General features: G+C 45.3%; 1 protein-coding gene across 1 annotated transcript in view; it reads left to right on the forward strand.

The window, feature by feature from the left end:
* The window catches only part of espn (espin), a gene marked incomplete at its 5' end in the record, with an annotated part of 68,706 nt that extends 48,832 nt beyond the window's left edge, over positions 1-19,874 (forward strand). The window contains 10 exons of the mRNA XM_080443833.1: positions 245-309; positions 6,813-7,004; positions 8,466-8,491; positions 8,904-9,005; positions 10,493-10,603; positions 11,707-11,801; positions 14,241-14,458; positions 16,263-16,342; positions 16,476-16,487; positions 17,228-19,874. Coding sequence (XP_080299959.1) covers positions 245-309; positions 6,813-7,004; positions 8,466-8,491; positions 8,904-9,005; positions 10,493-10,603; positions 11,707-11,801; positions 14,241-14,458; positions 16,263-16,342; positions 16,476-16,487; positions 17,228-17,375 — 1,049 coding nt within the window. The 3' untranslated portion in view covers positions 17,376-19,874. The remainder of the gene's footprint in view (positions 1-244; positions 310-6,812; positions 7,005-8,465; positions 8,492-8,903; positions 9,006-10,492; positions 10,604-11,706; positions 11,802-14,240; positions 14,459-16,262; positions 16,343-16,475; positions 16,488-17,227) is intronic.
* Between the last annotated feature and the right edge of the window lie 1,199 nt (positions 19,875-21,073).

Raw genomic sequence — 21,073 nt, forward strand, 5'->3', positions numbered from 1 at the left:
TGCCCCGTTGCCACATCCGTCAAACGGGAAAGAAACAAGCGCTGCCGTGGTCTATGCAAACGAGCCCAAATGTGCCAAAAGCCCAAAGCCCAAAATCGCTTATACAAAAGGCAGACCTGGCAACGCAGGCTACGCCAATCATGTGACAGAGATCCACAAGCTATGGGCCACAGCCGCTATGTGCCATACACCGTATCTTAGCAACAACGAAAGCGCTCACTCTCATTGGTCGTGTCATCCTGAGGCCAGTTTCCAGACAGCAGCATCGCAGAGAGCTCGCTGTCGCCATCAGAGCAACAACAGGGTTCCGTGAGAGTTGTGCGCGCTGAGCTGGACAGCACAATCACCCTCATTTCTCTAATAAATCGCCCTGTCATTCATATTGTCAACACTTTGACGTCACTGCAGCCTGCTACTAATGTAACCAATGTTTATGTCCACTACTGTGATAGCGTTCGTTGTATTTGAATGATTACTGCCCATGGGTGCTTAAGATGAGCCCTTAGCATGCGGCTAACGCTAACGCACTTTCAACGTTAGCATGTAGCTAACGCTAACGTGGTTGTCATGGCTGAAGCGGCTGTGCAATCACTTTGTCAACAATGAACGTTAGTGTGCTGAATGTTAATATTCCTGCTCAGTTAGTCCATTATAGATAGTGCGCCCACACAAGCCCTAAATCGCTCATACGACAAACACACCTGCCAACCCTCATCGTACACAGCATTAGCTGCTAAGGTGGCCTGCTACTTGGATTCTGTTTATGTCCATTACTGTGTTGCCGTTAGTTGGGTTAAATGCCTATTAGCCAAGAGCTGCCTATAATGAGCCGTTAGCGTGTAGCTAAGCTAACGAACGAGTAGCGTTACCGTGCGGCTAATGTTGTCGTGCCTCAAACGGCTATGTTACACATCTTACCAACAACCTGTATGAACGTTAGTCTGGTAAATCTCATCAATGCTACCTAATTAGCCCGTTGAAGAGTTTCATTTTAGTGTATTTTGTGGGTTTTTGTGACACAATGTAAGTAACGTATTGGCAGCGACGCGTTGCTGCACCATTCAGAGGGCATCATGGGAAATGTAGTCATTTCTGCTAATTTCGGTTCTACTGTGTTAAGCTTGTGTTACATTACTGCTGCTTAAGGCCCCTGCATGCTACCAAATGAGGTGGTCACCCTAGCACCGTTTGTGACCACCGAAACGGGTCTTAGGTGGGCCCCACCTAGGCAATTCTATGTGGGCCCGAGGTGGGTCTTAACTGCGATGCCCATGCGCAGGGGCGGACTTAAGGATCTGGAGCCCCCAGGCGAACGGTAGTATGAGACCCCCTCCACAGATTATTTTTTAACAGAATAGATGTAATTTCCAGTATTCTGGTGCATTTTGGGAGTTTGATACTTTTATCAGACTTTACTAACATGGGATCCATTAAAAAGCTAAAAGTAGGGCTACAGAAATGTATTATTTTTTTTTTCATGAGGCCCCCTAACTCTTGAGGCCCCAGGCGGTCGCCTAACCTTGCCTACAGTTAAGTCCGCCACATGCGGGCTATAAGTAGCTTCTACCTGGCCCTTAGGTGGGCCCCAACTAGCCACGTTTATGTGGGACCAAGGCGGGTCCTAACTGGGTTTGCCCATGCAGGCTTTAAGTGGGTTCTACCTGGGCCCTAGGCGTACCCTAACCAACCAGAGTGCAGTGGCCATCGCTCCAAATGTTGTGACGTCTGGGCTCTCAATACTGCACATTGGTGGAGGAGGAGGGGCCGCAGGGCGACCGCACACATCGCTGAACCAATTGTAGCCCACGGATGTTTCCTCTGGAGATTTAAAATCCGCCCCTCTATGCCACATATCAGACGTGCTACAGGGTCTTCACTGACCGAGCCACGGCCCCACTGGCCCTCATGACGCTACGCCACTTATATGCGCTGCCAAGTGGCCGCGGGCGCTACGTGGGCGCGGGCGCTAGACGCTCGAGTTTCTAGTTGATACAACTCTCAGCATTTTTCTTTTCACAGCACTTAGAGGTTCAGCCCACGCCCCATTGATAAAATAAAACATTAATATGAATAAAAACAGCCTACGTAACGGCGAAGCAAACGTACCGAGTGAGCAAATATCCAATGAGTTGTGCCAAATATTTATTTTTAACGCAGGAACAAGAAAACCACAGATTCAACTCCTAAAAATAGCGGCAAGATACCAATGCACAAAACTATGAAGAAATTGTCTTATATGATTGTTTTATATCACAAACAACTAATTTATATCTGTTAACATCTCAAATAAAGTTGTTTTGAGGTCATACTAAAGCCTATATTATTCTGTAGACCCAGGTAGCCCAGAGATCTAGGGCTTTTACTTGACAAGTAATTGTCATACAAGTAATTGTGATTAACGATTTAATTGTGTGGCTTTTAGGCCTTGTAAACAAAAGTTGCACGGGGCAGATACGACAAAAACTTAGATACACAAAGAAATGACTGACAATGACCCACACCAATAATCAAAATAAAAAAATTATTATGACCAAAATTCACAGAGAAGAAAATGTGTTACAGTGGAAATAGCCGATCTACAAGATCGCGTTAGTGAGCTTGTAGATCTGCTATTTCCACTATTTTTGAGAATGTTTCAAAATGTATGAACCTTTCTCAACATGGAAACGATTATGACGATTATACAAAATAACGGCAATTATGTCAAATAATTGCGATTCGGCGATTATGTAATAATTGTGACAGGCCTTCAGAGGTCCCCTATACACCAAAATCTCTCAGCTGAAAATAGCTGATCTACAAGATCACAGTGCGTCACAACCAGGCGGCAAGGATCCGGTTTTGAAGATGAAGCTAATAGGAATCGCTGCAGTTCTCATGAATGGCCCAGAGCATACATGGGCAAAAGGCGCCCCGGGGGGCACATGCGGCCCCCGCCTTCACTTAATGCGGCCCGCAGGTTAATATCAGAACACTGATATATTATTGTTTTCAGCTGTTACAATTCCAAACATGCAAACATGACCCGCTTTAATTACTTCAGTCTATATTAGTAGCTTAAAGTCTTTTTTATGTCCAATGTATTTGTATTTAAGTTCATAAAGTTAACATAAGTATAACTTAATGCATTTCAAATTAAATAAAACAGCTACTTTTCAGCATTCCAATTCAAAAATAGAAAAACAAATTTGGATTACGATTAAAAAATAGAAAAAATAGCAGATCTACAAGCTCAAAACGCTGAGCTTATAGATCGGCTATTTTTTTACACTTGATTTAATTAACTTAGTAAACATTGTCATAATGTCTACTTTGCTTTTTCAATCGCTAGTTTAAAGTCTTTTCAATTATCACGATATGCGTTTTGTTAATTATTGTCCCATTAATTTTAAAATTGGTGATAAAGGTATGCCTCTAATGAAGACCCACCCTCGCTGCCTGTCCACCCAATAGACCATATTCACACGGCGGCCATGTTGCTATTAAGTCAATGAAGTGCCACCCCGTTTCCACGGCAACGGGGTGGCACTTTCAATGTTAAATTACAATATGGCCGCCGTGTGAATATGGTCTATAGCATTCCTTTCCGGTTGCTTTTCGAGACATTAAAAAAAAAAAAATCCAAGATGGTGGATTTGAATTTGCTGAAATAGTTACTTCAAAACGGGTCTGTAGAAACCAATGGGTGACGTCCCCATTCCCTGTGTCGATATTTTTGTAGATAGAATGTTTGCCTATTTTCAACTAATATTAGCCGATTATGACATGCTCAGAATAGGGACAATAGGGTTAATTTGGTTAAAGGTCCTTACACACCGGGAGCGTTTATTTCATGTGATCAATTCACATAAACTGCTGTGTGTCTTGAGTACATCCACACAGAACGCAAATATGTTTATTTTATTGCTTATTTTTGTTTATTTAATTTTTTTATTTATATGTTGTTTCATTGGCAACAAAGCAACATATTTTCTTTCAAACCGAGGTTGATTATTAATAAAAGCCTCAACCTGTAGAAGTGAGGTATCAATAAATAGTTGTTAGATTTTTGGATCGTTTATTCGTCACGTCACGCTCCTGGTTTAAACATTTTAGCTAACTATATATATATATTGATTTTAATGAGAATTGCTAACAATGCTAACAAGCTACTTTGGGGGTAAATGACCAACATAAAACATACCAAGGAATGTCTTTAACAGTTAAAGGAAAATTTTGGACTAAAGTTTTCTTACCTTTTCTATGACGTTATGATATCTTAGGATGAATGGTACAGTAGAAACATTTCATAACTCCACCCCTGAGCCGCCACAGCTTAAAAGGTGCGCGGATAGGCCTTAGGTTAGATCACATATTTTAATAGCTTTTTTTTTTTTTTTTTTTTTGAGATCTGACGTTCATAGTGACAGAACACTATGCAACCAAAAAAAACAAAAAAACAGAAGTCTCGCTAGACGAGATTGAAATCTCGAGATTTCAATCTTGTCTAGCGAGACTTCTGTTTTTTTGTTTTTTTTGGTTGCATAGTGTTCTGTCACTATGAACGTCAGATCTCACCAATTTTTTTTTAAAAAGCTATTAAAATATGTGATCTAACCTAAGGCCTATCCGCGCACCTTTTAAGCTGTGGCGGCTCAGGGGTGGAGTTATGACATTTTTCTACTGTACCATTCAAGATATCATAACGTCATAGAAAAGGTAAGAAAACTTTAGTCCAAAATTCTCCTTTAAGCCTGATTTATACTTTGTCATACAACAGTGAATGATGCATGTCAAAAATAGCAGATCTACAAAGAGCTTAGTTTGCATACTATTATGGGGTATGAATTAAGCAATAGTTGCACACATTGTCACATTGCTGCCTATTTTCAATAAATGCTCTTAGACATTGTATGTGTGATGGGCCCTACACTACATCATACCCAAGCAGCCATGGGTACCTCAATTATGAGGGGAGGGACAGACGGAAATCCTTGGCTTGTTCCCAAATGTAATTTAACTGGTGTGTGAACAGGAATGGTGAGGCAACCCCATTGCTATGTCACACACATCTGACCAAAGCAACTGAAACAATTGACCATTTAAAGAAATCCATCCATCAGTGTTTTTCTTTTTCTTTTTTCCCCTTTTTTTTTTTACATTCTGTAATTCCCAAGGGAATCATTAAAAATGCAATGGGCAGCAGCTAGCTTACCTGGATACTGTTGGCAAAGTGAAATGCTTGGCGAAAAAGATGCAAAGTGGTAATGTATATCTAGTTAGTGGAAGATGAGAAATGCAAGATGGCTCCCTCACCCCCTCTCTCTCTCGTTCTCTCTCGTTCTCTCTCTCATTCCACCTATAATTACATCCTGAAAAAGAGAAAACGATCCAGTTACAGTGCAGTACAGTGTGTGTGTGTGTGTGTGTGTGTGTGTGTGTGTGTGTGTGTGTGTGTGTGTGTGTGTGTGTGTGTGTGTGTGTGTGTGTGTGTGTGTGTGTGGGATACGTCCTGTTAGAGTTAGACTGTCATGTGTGGCTAAATGGCATTATGTCATTTTGATGAATGGTAGAGAACTAGAGGTTACGTAGGTAACCCTGGTTCTTTTAGTTCTGGAGTGAGACACTCACTATGGGAAACAGCGCCATCTGGCGATGCGACAGAGCTACACAATACGCTCTTGGGGCCCAGTATTGGGCAAGAGGGTACGTCACGTGACCGGCCGTTCTTCCCCTTTCCGGAAGGCCATTTAAGGCCCGGTCATGACGTATTAACATTAACATTCCTCTTAACACAGTTCCTCTGTTTGCAGTGGCGAAACAAAAGGGGTGTTTGGTGAGTGTCTCACTCCAGAACTAAAAGAACCGGGGTTACCTACGTAACCTCTAGTTCTTTTTCGTTCTTCCGTGAGACACTCACTATGGGATCTATAAACCCCCTGGAAGCGTTAAAAACGTTCAATCCCTGAAAGAAAACCGCACATGCCCCCTCCGGCCCTGGGGCCCGCACACGGCGGGCCCTGACCTCTGGGGCGCCCAGACCCATCGGGCCCGGACGCGGCATAAGGGATAAAATAAAGGAGGCTCTGACAGACCGAAGTCTGCCCTATTCAGCCAATAGACAACAAGGTCCGTCACCTACCAACCCTTCAACAAGGGAACAGGGCCCCCTGCTCCCGAGACCGACAGATTGTCAGCCCCCAGGAGCACATCAGGAGGAGAAGGCACCTCAAGTAGATGAGGCTGCCACGCCCAGGACTGCGTGCGCCACTGAGGAGGCCGCCACGTCCAGGCTGTAAAAGGCCGCAAAGGTCGAAGGTGACGACCAGTTAGCGGCCGTGCAAATCTCCTGGACCGAAACCCCCCTAGAGAGGGCCTAGGATGCAGCCACCCCCCTAGTCGAGTGAGCCCTCAGTCCATCAGGTACTGGGGTCCCACCACTAGTATAGGCAAGCCCTATAGCCTCAACTATCCACCTGGAAAGCGTTGGCTTGGTCACCGCGGCCATAGGAGACAAACAGCTGCGTAGACGACCTGCTGGCCGCCGTCTCCCGACAGTAGAGCCTCAGGGCCCTTACTGGACAAAGACAAAGAAACCGCTCATCCTCCGCCGAAGCGAAAGGAGGTGGATGAAAAGCTACCAACTCGACCAGAGCCGGTGCTACCACCCCGGTCTTGGTAACAAATGCCAGGTCTGGTTTCAACAGAACCCTCCTGTCATCACCAGAGAACCTTAAGCACTCCGAACTTACCGAGAGTGCATGCAGGTCACTAACCCTCTCGGCCGTAGACAGGGCCAAGAGAAGGATCGTCTTAAGACTCACTATTTTCAGGCTCGCAGTCTCGAGAGGCTCAAAAGGAGAGAGGCAAAGTGCATTCAGCACCACCGCCAAATCCCAGGCCGGAAACAGAGGCCTGTTAGTCGGCCTGGCCCGTCTGGCGCCGCCCATGAAACGTCGCACCATGGGATGTTTGCCAACCGTCCCGACATCGAAACCTTCGTGGCAGGCGGAAATGGCCCCCAGGTACACCTTGACCGTCGAGAAAGCCAAACCCTGATTTAACCTGCTTTGCAGGAAAATAAGAATGCTGCGCACCGGAGCCCGAAAAGCCACCACCAACGGTGACTGTTCCCGGCACCATGACACAAAAATATTCCATTTAATGTCATAGGCAGCCCTCGTAGATCCGGCCCTGGCCCCCTGAATGGTAGCTACCAGGTCAGGGGGCAAGCCACACGAGTCTAAGTTGGCCCTCTCACGGGCCAGACCCACAGGTCCAGGTCCCGGGGGTGCTTGATCTCGTTCCCTGCTTGTCGCAGCAGGTCCTTGATCGGAGGGAGGCGCCACGGCTCTGCGTAAAGGAGAGGAGTTATCTCTGATCTCCAAACGCCCCATGCTGGAGCCACCAGCAGCACAGACAGACCCTGAAGTCTGACCCTCTCTAACGTTGGGCGGATCAGCTCCAGCGGCGGGAATGCATACAGCAGTCCCCTCGGCCAGCTGTGAGCCAACGCATCCAGCCCCAACGAGAGGTCCGTCGCCTTCACTGAGAAAAAGTGAGAGCACTTCGCGTTCTCTGCTGAGGCAAACAAATCGACCTGTGGCCGGCCGAACCTGGTCCAAAACATGCCCCCACTTTCGGATTGAGTGACCAATCCGTGTACCAATATCTGCCCCTGGACAGCAGATCTGCCCCGCTGTTCAGGAGGCCTGGGACATGGACCGCCCGGATCGACAGCAGGCGCGAGTCGCACCACATTGTCAGCTCGTGCGCCAAGTTGTCCAACACTCGGGAGCCTGAGCCTCCCTGCTTGTTGATGTAGCACATGGTCGTCGTGTTGTCCGTCCTGACCAGGACATGACAACCGTTGATGCGCGCCTCGAACCACTTGAGAGCGAGAAGCACCGCCATCAGCTCCAGGTAGTTGATGTGGGCCAGTTGTAGACTGGAGTCCCACACTCCCCTGGCTGCATGGCCCTCGTGAAACGGCGCCCCAGCCTGTTAGACTGGCGTCCGTCGTGACAACCTTCCGTGAAATCACCGCACCCACACTGACACCCTCTGACAGAAAAAGTGCGTGTGACCATGGTTCGAGTGCCTCCATGCAACGTGGAGACACCACGACCCCTCGAGACCCCATGGTGGGCGGGATGTTGAGATCCCGCACCCACCTCTGAAAAGGTCTCATAAGGAGCCTGCCTAGGCGGACCAGGTGTATGGCCGAAGCCATGAGACCCGCTGCCTGCATGCACAGCCTGTACGTGACTTTCTTTCCTACTCGAAAAGACCTCACACAGGCTAGGAAACTGTCTATCCTCTCCTTGGATAGGCGTGCCACCAGCGTAGTTGAATCCAGTGAAATCCCTATGAAAGAGGTTTGTTGACATGGAATCAGCACGCTCTTCTGAAAATTGACGGTGAAACCCAACGACGTCAGATGCGAGATAGCTATCTCCGTGTGTCTCGCCACCTCTTGACTGGAGACTCCTGCCAAGAGCCAGTCGTCGATGTAAGTCGACAGACGTATCCCCTGTCTCCTTAACGGAGCTATAGCCGCCTGTGTGCATTTCACGAACACACAGGGGCTCAGGGACATTCCAAACGGGAGGACCGTGTATTCGTACACTCGTCCCTCGAACCTGAAGAGCAGAAACTTTCTGTGCGGTGGGTAGATAGGAATGTGGAAATAAGCATCCTTCAGGTCTATACTGGTCCACCAGTCGCCCTGACGCACCGTGCGTAAAAACGTCGCGGTCGTCAGCATGCGAAACTTGAATTTCGTTAGAAATTTGTTGAGACCCCTCATATCCAGGATGGGTCGTACACCCCCCACCCCCCTTTTTCTTGACCAGAAAATATTTCGAGTAGAAACCCAGTCGTTTCTGATCTGGAGATAATTCTCTGATTGTTCCTTTTCTTAGGTGGGAGAGAACCTCCTCTCGTAAGGTTATCGCCGCTCCGCCCTTCGCCTGTGAAAACAACACCTTGTCTGACATAGGAGGTTTCGCGGAGAATTGTATCTTGTAACCCTTCTGTATGGTGCGAAGCACCCAAGGCGACGGGTGACAAGCTTTCCATTGCGCCAAGCAGCGAGCTAGAGGGTGGGGGAGGAGTGCTGCTGTCACTTCTCCCCCAGACCGGCCGGTCGTTGTTATGGAAACTAGCGACGTGGCCGATCGCTCCGGTGGGACCATACGTGAGGTGCCCACTAGAGACGGTATAGGCGTTAAATGACTGACTGGGAGATTCAAGGAAGTCACGTAACCCCGCACGCGATGCCTCCCTGACGTCAACATCCGGTCTGGACGGGTTGTAGTTATTGTTGTCATTCTGCCTACCTTCCGTGCGGCCATCTTGTGGAAACCTCTCACTAAAGTGGCCCTCTGGCGGACAGGGGTGATACTGAATTTATTACCTGCATTAGTGATTTTATTTTCTGCATTGGTGTAGATACATTCAGTAGGTTTGTCCCACAAGTGTTCGGAAAACTGATAAACGGGTTTACCGAGCACTGTGGGCTCATAGGGGGACCACCGAGAACGGGAGGCCGCCATGTAGGTGGCTCCCGTTCTCCCTGGTCTACATGCAGGGTTGGAATAAGACAAGGTTTGTCTGGACAGGTTGTAATCATCTTGCCTACCTGCCGTGCGGCCATCTTGTGGAAACCTCTCACTAAAGTGGCGTTTTGGCGCCCTCTCGGATGGGAGAATTGGGAGACAAAACCGGCGTGACCCTTGTGCCAAGGTGCAAAGGCGCCCTCTGGCGGACAGGGGTGATACTGATTGTATTACCTGCATTGGTGTTATTAAATTCAGTGCAGCAACCACATTGGCATAATGGCGAGCATTATGTAACAATCTATTGATACAAAGATAGGCATTAATTTGGTATCCCAGCAGCGTTTGGGAAGCCGAGAAACCGGCTCTTTACCAAGCACTGTGGGCTTATTTAGACAGGGTTTGAAAATTGCAAAGTGTGGTAAAAGTAATGACATAATGGCACAATGACAAGCACTATAACAATATATTGACATAGTGACAGGCATTATATGTTGTATACCAACAGTATATGGAAAGCCGAGAGCCGGTTTTCCAAATACTTTTGGGCTTATTTACGTGTAAAAGACATATTGGTACAATGACAAGCAGTATATAACAATATATTGACACAGTGATGGCATAAGTAGTATTCAGCAGTGTTTGGAAGGCCTAGCACCGGCCCTTTTCCTAGCATGTGGACTTATTTCGACAAGGTTTGAAAAATGCAAGGTTTGGTTCTTTGTAACAAATGTATTGGCACAAAAAACAGGCATTATATATTGTACCGACCACAAGAATGTGCAAAAATACCCTCATTTTCCTTGGTTGCAGAGGAGTGGTCCCTGACCCTATCCTCTGAGTCTAGTGAGGGTCCCTGCCTTTTCCCCAACGTCAACGGGGGGATCCGCTCCCACCCACTCTGACCTAGCAGACCTGGGTGGGACGGTTGGCAATGCTGTGTCTCCTTCTAGGCCTGGGACATGGACCGCCCGGATCGACAGCAGGCGCGAGTCGCACCACATTGTCAGCTCGCGCGCCAAGTTGTCCAACACTCGGGAGCCTGAGCCTCCCTGCTTGTTGATGTAGCACATGGTCGTCGTGTTGTCCGTCCTGACCAGGACATGACAACCGTTGATGCGCGCCTCGAACCACTTGAGAGCGAGAAGCACCGCCATCAGCTCCAGGTAGTTGATGTGGGCCAGTTGTAGACTGGAGTCCCACACTCCCCTGGCTGCATGGCCCTCGTGAAACGGCGCCCCAGCCTGTTAGACTGGCGTCCGTCGTGACAACCTTCCGTGAAATCACCGCACCCACACTGACACCCTCTGACAGAAAAAGTGCGTGTGACCATGGTTCGAGTGCCTCCATGCAACGTGGAGACACCACGACCCCTCGAGACCCCATGGTGGGCGGGATGTTGAGATCCCGCACCCACCTCTGAAAAGGTCTCATAAGGAGCCTGCCTAGGCGGACCAGGTGTATGGCCGAAGCCATGAGACCCGCTGCCTGCATGCACAGCCTGTACGTGACTTTCTTTCCTACTCGAAAAGACCTCACACAGGCTAGGAAACTGTCTATCCGCTCCTTGGATAGGCGTGCCACCAGCGTAGTTGAATCCAGTGAAATCCCTATGAAAGAGGTTTGTTGACATGGAATCAGCACGCTCTTCTGAAAATTGACGGTGAAACCCAACGACGTCAGATGCGAGATAGCTATCTCCGTGTGTCTCGCCACCTCTTGACTGGAGACTCCTGCCAAGAGCCAGTCGTCGATGTAAGTCGACAGACGTATCCCCTGTCTCCTTAACGGAGCTATAGCCGCCTGTGTGCATTTCACGAACACACAGGGGCTCAGGGACATTCCAAACGGGAGGACCGTGTATTCGTACACTCGTCCCTCGAACCTGAAGAGCAGAAACTTTCTGTGCGGTGGGTAGATAGGAATGTGGAAATAAGCATCCTTCAGGTCTATACTGGTCCACCAGTCGCCCTGACGCACCGTGCGTAAAAACGTCGCGGTCGTCAGCATGCGAAACTTGAATTTCGTTAGAAATTTGTTGAGACCCCTCATATCCAGGATGGGTCGTACACCCCCCACCCCCCTTTTTCTTGACCAGAAAATATTTCGAGTAGAAACCCAGTCGTTTCTGATCTGGAGATAATTCTCTGATTGTTCCTTTTCTTAGGAGGGAGAGAACCTCCTCTCGTAAGGTTATCGCCGCTCCGCCCTTCGCCTGTGAAAACAACACCTTGTCTGACATAGGAGGTTTCGCGGAGAATTGTATCTTGTAACCCTTCTGTATGGTGCGAAGCACCCAAGGCGACGGGTGACAAGCTTTCCATTGCGCCAAGCAGCGAGCTAGAGGGTGGGGGAGGAGTGCTGCTGTCACTTCTCCCCCAGACCGGCCGGTCGTTGTCATGGAAACTAGCGACGTGGCCGATCGCTCCGGTGGGACCATACGTGAGGTGCCCACTAGAGACGGTATAGGCGTTAAATGACTGACTGGGAGATTCAAGGAAGTCACGTAACCCCGCACGCGATGCCTCCCTGACGTCAACATCCGGTCTGGACGGGTTGTAGTTATTGTTGTCATTCTGCCTACCTTCCGTGCGGCCATCTTGTGGAAACCTCTCACTAAAGTGGCCCTCTGGCGGACAGGGGTGATACTGAATTTATTACCTGCATTAGTGATTTTATTTTCTGCATTGGTGTAGATACATTCAGTAGGTTTGTCCCACAAGTGTTCGGAAAACTGATAAACGGGTTTACCGAGCACTGTGGGCTCATAGGGGGACCACCGAGAACGGGAGGCCGCCATGTAGGTGGCTCCCGTTCTCCCTGGTCTACATGCAGGGTTGGAATAAGACAAGGTTTTGTAACTTGCGGTCTGGACAGGTTGTAATCATCTTGCCTACCTGCCGTGCGGCCATCTTGTGGAAACCTCTCACTAAAGTGGCGTTTTAGCGCCCTCTCGGATGGGAGAATTGGGAGACAAAACCGGCGTGACCCTTGTGCCAAGGTGCAAAGGCGCCCTCTGGCGGACAGGGGTGATACTGATTGTATTACCTGCATTGGTGTTATTAAATTCAGTGCAGCAACCACATTGGCATAATGGCGAGCATTATGTAACAAAGATAGGCATTAATTTGGTATCCCAGCAGCGTTTGGGAAGCCGAGAAACCGGCTCTTTACCAAGCACTGTGGGCTTATTTAGACAGGGTTTGAAAATTGCAAAGTGTGGTAAAAGTAATGACATAATGGCACAATGACAAGCACTATAACAATATATTGACATAGTGACAGGCATTATATGTTGTATACCAACAGTATATGGAAAGCCGAGAGCCGGTTTTCCAAATACTTTTGGGCTTATTTACGTGTAAAAGACATATTGGTACAATGACAAGCAGTATATAACAATATATTGACACAGTGATGGCATAAGTAGTATTCAGCAGTGTTTGGAAGGCCTAGCACCGGCCCTTTTCCTAGCATGTGGACTTATTTCGACAAGGTTTGAAAAATGCAAGGTTTGGTTCTTTGTAACAAATTTATTGGCACAAAAAACAGGCATTATATATTGTACCGACCACAAGAATGTGCAAAAATACCCTCATTTTCCTTGGTTGCAGAGGAGTGGTCCCTGACCCTATCCTCTGAGTCTAGTGAGGGTCCCTGCCTTTTCCCCAACGTCAACGGGGGGATCCGCTCCCACCCACTCTGACCTAGCAGACCTGGGTGGGACGGTTGGCAATGCTGTGTCTCCTTCTAGGTCTGTAGACACTTGGAGGAACAGGGTGGTCAATGTCACCCACGAGGGGGTCGGGTGGCGTCACGACCCTTTTGAATAATGCAAGGTGTGGCAGGTGTAACAAACATGTTGGCACAATGACAAGCATTATATAACAACATATCAACACGGTGATAGGCGTTATATGTTGTATTCCAACAGTATTTGGAAAACCGAGTACCGGTCCTTCTCCAAGTACCTTTGGGCTTACCTTAACAGGGCTTGAATAATGCAAGGTGTGACAAGTGTAACAACCATATTGGCACAATGACCAGCATTATATAGCAACATATCAACACGGTGAAAGGCGTTATATGTTGTATTCCAACAGTATTTGGAAAACCGAGTACCGGTCCTTCTCCAAGTACCTTTGGGCTTACCTTAACAGGGCTTGAATAATGCAAGGTGTGACAAGTGTAACAACCATATTGGCACAATGACCAGCATTATATAACAATATATTGACACAGTGTTGTGCCGGTGGAAGCAGCCCATCCCGGGCTAAGCATGGCGACGTCCGAGGAGTCCTGAGCAGATGGGAGCTCCTCATCGTCGTATTCCTCCTCGTAGTAATCGCCCTCCTCGTTGTAGTCCCCCTCCATGGAGTAGTGGTCGTCCTCCAGCTGGAGGTTGCCGCTGGAGAGGAACGGTTGGGGTGGGGGGGAGAGGGGGAGAGAGCCTGGTGCTGTGGGGGCTGAGGTCCAGTCCCCATGGCGGCAATGGCTGCTTGTTGTTTTCCGCGGCCCTGTGAGAAGCTAGCTCCGCTCTCCGCAGGGCCCGAGGCGGTAGGAGGTGGCATGCTAGTATCAGCGGAGCGCCGTGAGCGTTGAGGTCCACCGCTCGCGGCAGCTGAGGTTGGGGTGGGGGTGTGTGAGGGTTGCTGCGGGGCTAACAGAACAACGCTAGTCCCGCCAGCATTCCCTGTACAGGCCCTGGCCTGGCCGTATCGAGCTCTCAGGAATCTCTCCGAGTAGCGAGAGCAGGCTCCGCAGAAAGAAGCCGGGTCGGAGAGCGCGTTAAACGCGTGAGCTATACCGAGACAGCCGAAGCATATACGGTGTGGGTCATCCCCGGCAATGGTGGCGGAGCAGTCGGGGAGTCCGCACTGTCTCGCTGGCAGAGGGCCCTCGTAGTGAGAGACGCCCTTGTAAGAGGCCATTGTGTGGTGGTGGAGGCTAAGCTAACAGCTCTATTCGGGGAGTTAGCTTAGGGAGGGGTGCTAGTAGCTGTGGCTGTAGCCGAACAGCTAAGCTAGTAGCAGCTAGCGGCTAGAAAGGGGCTAAGTAGCAGCTAATGCCGGTTAAGCTAACAGCTCTATTCGGGGAGTTAGCTTAGGGAGGGGTGCTAGTGGCTGTAGCCGAACAGCTAAGCTAGTAGCAGCTAGCGGCAAGAAGGGGCTAAGTAGCAGCTTATGCCGGCTAGCAGGCCAACTCACCACGAGGCAAGAAGAAGTTGATTAAAGTTGTTTTTCCGACGCGAGAGAAAACCTGTGGGTGATTAATCCGAATCGCCGCTTTGAGGGTTATAGCTGGTTTCTCTCGTGGTCCAAAGAAATCGAAGATGAGTTCAATAATTGTTCTTTTCAGTTTTTATAAGCGTGTAGCCTTGTGCATCTGTCAAACAGAGGAACTGAAGAGGAAGTATTACGTCACGACCGGGCCTTATATGGCCTTCCGGAAAGGGGAAGGACCGCCGGTCACGTGACATACCCTCTTGCCCAATACTGGGCCCCGGGAGCGTATTGTGTAGCTCTGTCGCATCGCCAGATGGCGCTGTTTCCCATAGTGAGTGTCTCACGGAAGAACGAAAAAGAACAGTATACTACTGTGACCTGTGTTTGCTGTAAATGTAGAGTAAATGCATATTTTGAATGCCCTGTAGCTCATATGTAGAGTTTGTCTTTTACGTTTTCCATTAGGTCTATAGTCATTTGTAAAAATGGGCCAATGCAGGGGTCCTGAATGCAACTTATGTTAACTTAAAGGACAGCACCAGCATCATCGGCTTCGGACATATATTGTTTATTAACATAGACCGTTTTCCCATTAATTCCTTTCTTTCACAGTTTGCTAAAAACCTGCACACACAGTAAAATCCTCATTATCAGTTTAACTTTGAGTATAGAAATTGACCCTTAAGGCCTTAATGGTCAATTTTTACACTCTCAGAATTAAACTAACTGTGAGGATTTAGCTAGTTTGATTGATTGATTGATTGATTGAATACTTTATTAACAGTTTGCAAAGACAAGCACGGGGAAGTACAGTTCAATACAAGGTCTAATGGGTTTCCAATGGGTTGTAGTGAATGAGCAGGCAGAGGTTCAATGACTCAAGTACACTTGAAGACACATGGCTGTTGATGGTCACACATTGGATGTTGCGAGGATTGAACCATTGTGCAATGAATGCAGCCTCGTGGAACATAGACATTGTGAGCTGGTTGTGGTAGGGGGGACAGTCAATCAATCAAGCCAACAAATTTAAACAATTTGTTGGCTTTCCACTCTTTTTTGTGACTGTTTCAATTATAAATGAAATCACTGATTTAAGAATTGCACTTTATATATACTTTGTTGGCAGGGGTCCCCCATGGGTCTATGATGAGCCCCCTCCTTTTTTCTTTCTTCGCCAAATCTCTTCGCCAAAAACAGCCGATCTATAAGCTCACAACATGTCGTATTAGTACACGTAGTGAGCTTGTAGATCTGCTATTTTCAGAGAACGTTTGCCTATTTTTGCTTAAACCTTCGCCTATGACACATCCAGAGTAGGGACACTACTGTAGAGTTCATGTGGTTATTTGAAATAATATGCAGATTTAAGGATGGTCTTTAAGTGACTATCAACAAGTGAGACAGAGGGGTTGGCATTGTGACAGTGATTCTTTACTGACTGCTATGGGCTCCTGTCTGTCACATACATCTGCACCTGCTCTGCCCACTCTTCTAGGTTGAAGAGGAGGCAGCACGCCTGGCGTCGATGCCAGCCTGGAGGAGGGACATTATGAAGAAGAAGATAGATGAGGAGAGGTTTGTGACTAACTAAAGATAATTTGGTAGATAGATTGTTTATTGTTCTCAGAGAGGAAATTATTTATATTATTTATATTATTTTGGTGACAGAAATAATATTTTTTGTTTTCTTTTTTTCTTGGTTGGACAGGGAACAGAAAAGGTAAGAATTTTTTTTTTTATTACTGTTTATTTTATGTTAAAAACTATAATGTTTACATTTTATTCTGTTAGGGCACAGTTAAAGGAGTAGTTCAACCAAAAAAATACTTATTTTCTATCAATTCTACATACCCCATGAAGTCTTGAATAGGAATGCGACAAAAATAAATACATCTCTATGAATTCAAGGCTTCATGGGGTGTGTAATTGATAGAAAATAAGTAATTTTTTGGATGAACTACTCCTTTAACCCATTTAGACCTTCTAATTCCTGAACTAAGTTTTCTGAAAAACTTTCAAATATTTATTCAAAAATTACAAAAGAAATGTTGCTATATACTGTACTACATAGCAACAACAACACCAAAAAGTGTTCCCGTCTTGAAAGGTATAGTTACAAATAGGGGTTCCCGCCCTAATGTAAACCAATATAAATCACAAAATGACAAAAATATCTCAGTCGGTAGAGAATGGCATCTGAACTAGAGACTAAGGGTTCCATCTGCTGGCCAGTATTTGTCATTTGCATTCCATGCACATGAATCAGTGCAATCAGATAACAACCATTAATGAAAGTATCTAGAACAGTAAGTGGATTTCAGAATAAATTATCCATTGTATTCACATTAAAGATTCTACACTCAAGAGTAAGCTATAGGGTAAATTAACTATGTAAAAAATACGTGTGCACCATTGTAGGACTACTAACTCAATGACACGTCCTCTCATGGTTGTATTCAGAAAAGACGAGGAGCAGACCAAACTGGCCAAGGAGACGGAGGAGAAGACCGAACTGGATCGACTACGGACCCTGGGCTATGATGAGACCAAGCTAGCACCCTGGCAGCGGCAGATGATCCTGAAGAAAGGAGACATAGCCAAACCGTGAGGTCAACCTTCTCCCTCCAAACCACACCCACACCCTCCCTGTTCGACAGCCCTACACCTCCCATACCTCTTTCCCGTCACTGAACACCATCCACCTCTGTCCTTTGAACCAACCACCCTGTAACACATACTGGACCAGAGGGGAAGTGTTTCTCCTTTCTGAACCAGGTCTCTAGGGTCGCCACAAGAACATACTGGCTTTGGCTTTGACAGTTCAACTAGCCTGAAAAATAAACTGGTGCAACCAACAAGCTTCTCCTTCGAAGTCTCATCATCGATGGACGCAAGCAGAATCCCCCCCCCCCCCCCCATTAACATTAGCGGTATCGCATTCAATGGACTATGTTAGCGAATTGAATAGATGTGTTCCATCCTTTTCTGTCCAAGACATTGGCTGAACCTGGATGTATCTGAATTATATGAAGGTGATCGTTAGTATCAGATATGGTAATGACACTGTTTGATTTATTGTAATTTTTAGAAGCTAATCAATTGGAAGCTTGTAGCATATGTACTGTTCTCGCATGCTTCTGGTATTATCAAAGTTGTCACTTTTGCCATTGGGAAAATGTAATTGCATTTGCATTTGCATTATTTTCCATCACCAGCCACAGTTACCCATATACAGAGAATGGAAGTCTAAATCTACAGCAATTATAGATACTGTAGCTTTTTATTCAAAGGTGGCATACTGGTTGACATATTAAGCATCAGCTTACCACTTGAATCAACTAAAGCATACGGTATATAGACAACATCCCAATGTCCAGTGATAGAATTTACTTAGTAATGAGATTTTTGTACTAAGCTTATAGCAGAAAATTCTAAATTGTTTCATGTTACTGCCAGAAATGTAAACCTTGTAAGAAAATAGATCCTGATACTGAATTATGAATTAATTTGTATATTTCTGGCCCATCTATTATCATTCTTTCAAGGTGCTGAACATATCAATATCTTATTTGAAATCCTGCACAGATCATGTAGTAATGCAACTTTAAATTGAGTCATTGTTTAATTACCAGTGGGCAAAACATTTCCACTGTTATAATTGCATATTTTTCTATGTATGTCCTAAATGTCCCAAATTATATTATATCATATTATTATGTCATTGCCATCGTGATTATTGTGAATGTTGTGAGCTTGCGTAACGGGTCTCATGGGTGTTGAGATCTATTCACTTGGGGCCCTGAGAATGAGAGAGGAATTACATAATACTATATGAACTCAATATGAACATGCAAGGTTTCTATTTTTAACATATAGTTGATTTTATTTAATAAAGCAAGTGTACAGAAAAACACCATCTAGTAGAGACTTCTCATCTGCACACTGAATACTGTAAAGGTATAGAAACGACATCCGTTTGGACTGTGTCCTACTTCGGGTCTTGTCCTACTAACCTAGGGGCTAAATGTTTGATGAGCAGATTTCCTTACGGACTGAAGAGAGTGAGTGAGTCTCTCACATATAAATGATGTCTGTGTGTATTTACAGTGGAGAGAATTCCAGAATGAGACATTCACAATGACACAGACCACTGTACTTTTACAATGTGTTGCCGTCCTGAAAACCATACACATTATGGGTTGTTGTTTAAGAAGTGCTTTATCGAAGACTTTTGCTTTACAAAATACCCAAAATCATCTTTGTCTTTGGGATATTGACCGAAAATAAGTTCAGGTGGAAACGTATATCACAGATTGGATAAAACAGCATTTTAGAATGAAACCTGAGTATCAAACGGTCATTTTTGGAATTCATGAATTCAACGGCTATATAAACTTAAACCACGATGAAAGAAAGTGTGTGCTGTATACCTAACTGTCCTTCAGTGGTAGAACATGTGTTTGTGACAAAACCCACATATGCACTAAGATAAAAACAGCTACTTTTATTAACTGTTTTGCTGTGTGATTTCCCTCCAAATGCAGATTTTCAACAATGCCTTGGTTTCCAATACATTTTTTTCATTTTCATCTATCTGCATGTAATTGCTGGGGATGTGTATGGACATTATTTTTCAGATGTTGCATAGAAATAAGGTGACACACATTAGGGTCTTTGTAGAGCAATGTCTATTATCCCTAGACTTATTGGACCTCAGGATTGTGCCGGATGTGTCTTTCTGAATGTGTATATAAATGCATGTTGGAAGATAATTGTCAAAATGTACAATTATTTGTTTACTTCATTTATGTTGGATGTATGTATGTATATGTACAGTAGCCGTGGTGTACACATCCTACTGTCATCTTGAAAACGGCATGGCCCTTGTTGAGCAATCATTTGGAAATATTCTGATTCACTTTCATTGGATGCCATATTGATGCTTGAAATTGAGAACAATGTAAACATAATTTGCCATTTGATTTTCTATAAACTCTGTATATAGTAACCCTCAATACTTGACATTGTTTCAAAACATGTAACTGATTTCACCCTTGCTTAAATAGAATAAGAATGTTGGTTTATTAGCCTAATGTATAAAGCTATATTTTCAGGATGTCAAAGGTTAAATAAATAAATAAATCTTTAATCATAAAACATGTTTGAACTGCTTTTAATTCGTACCCTCTACCACTAATCTACTAATACTGCTGCATAATGTAAATGTACGGGGTATGATTATGAACCAAATTGCAGTGTGTCATTCTGGACACCAGAGGGCGTCATTGGGTTGTCAGGTAATTAAATGACAACGTCTGAAGGTCAGTCAGAAAATTAATGTGATGTAAGAAACTCAGTCCATGTTCATGCATTACTAGAAGTTGACGATATAACGATTTTAGGCCAAAGATACAGCTTGGATATAATCCTACGTGTTTACGACACCTGAGAGAAAACAATATAGGCCATAGTAAGTAGTACGTGTGTTGTCCTACGGCCGGTGTACCAGACATTTGAGACAAAACATAACAAAGAAAGAAAGACAAAGAAAGAGAGATATACTAGTCTAATATGCAAACAACTTCTCCACAGTGGTGGAAGAAGTACTCACATTTATAACTTAAGTACAAGTATCAATACTGCAATGTAGAAATACTCTGTTACAAGTAAAAAGACTGGTATTACAATTGTACTTGAGTAAAGTATAAAAGTATTGGCATCAAAATAGTACCAAATAGTAAAAAGTACCAAAAGTAAAAGTACTCATTATGCAGAATGTCACATTTCACACGTTTTAAAATATATAAAAATCTTTTGAAAATAGCAGATCTACAAGCTCACAATGCCATTGCTTTGAGGGGTGTTGTGAGCTTGTAGATTGGCTATTTTAAAACAGCCAAAGTATAGGGCTGAAGTGGTTAATGTAGGCTATGTTTTGTAATAATAATCAAAATCTACAAAGTAACTAAAGTTTTCAAATAATTGTAGTTGAGTAAAAGTATATTTACCTTTGAGATGTAGGCTATATATAGGCCTATAGCCTGGAGTATTTCCATTTTTAGTACTTTAGTATTTTTACTCCACTATGAGTAAAAATACTAAAGTACTAAAAATGGAAAAAAGTGGAAAAAAATACCTCAACATTGTACTTAAGCACAGTACTCGAGTAAATGTACTTAGTTACTTTCCACCACTGCACTGCTACTGAGGTGGGCTGCATCTACATTTGACTTGTAGACTTGTTGATGGTCTCTCCTCACCTGTAGTGACGTAGCACAGAGATTAGGGGGCCCTGCCTGCAGAGTG

Source organism: Gymnoscopelus braueri (genome assembly GCF_963280865.1).
Source record: "Gymnoscopelus braueri genome assembly, chromosome: 12".
NCBI classification, from domain to species: Eukaryota; Metazoa; Chordata; class Actinopteri; order Myctophiformes; family Myctophidae; genus Gymnoscopelus; species Gymnoscopelus braueri.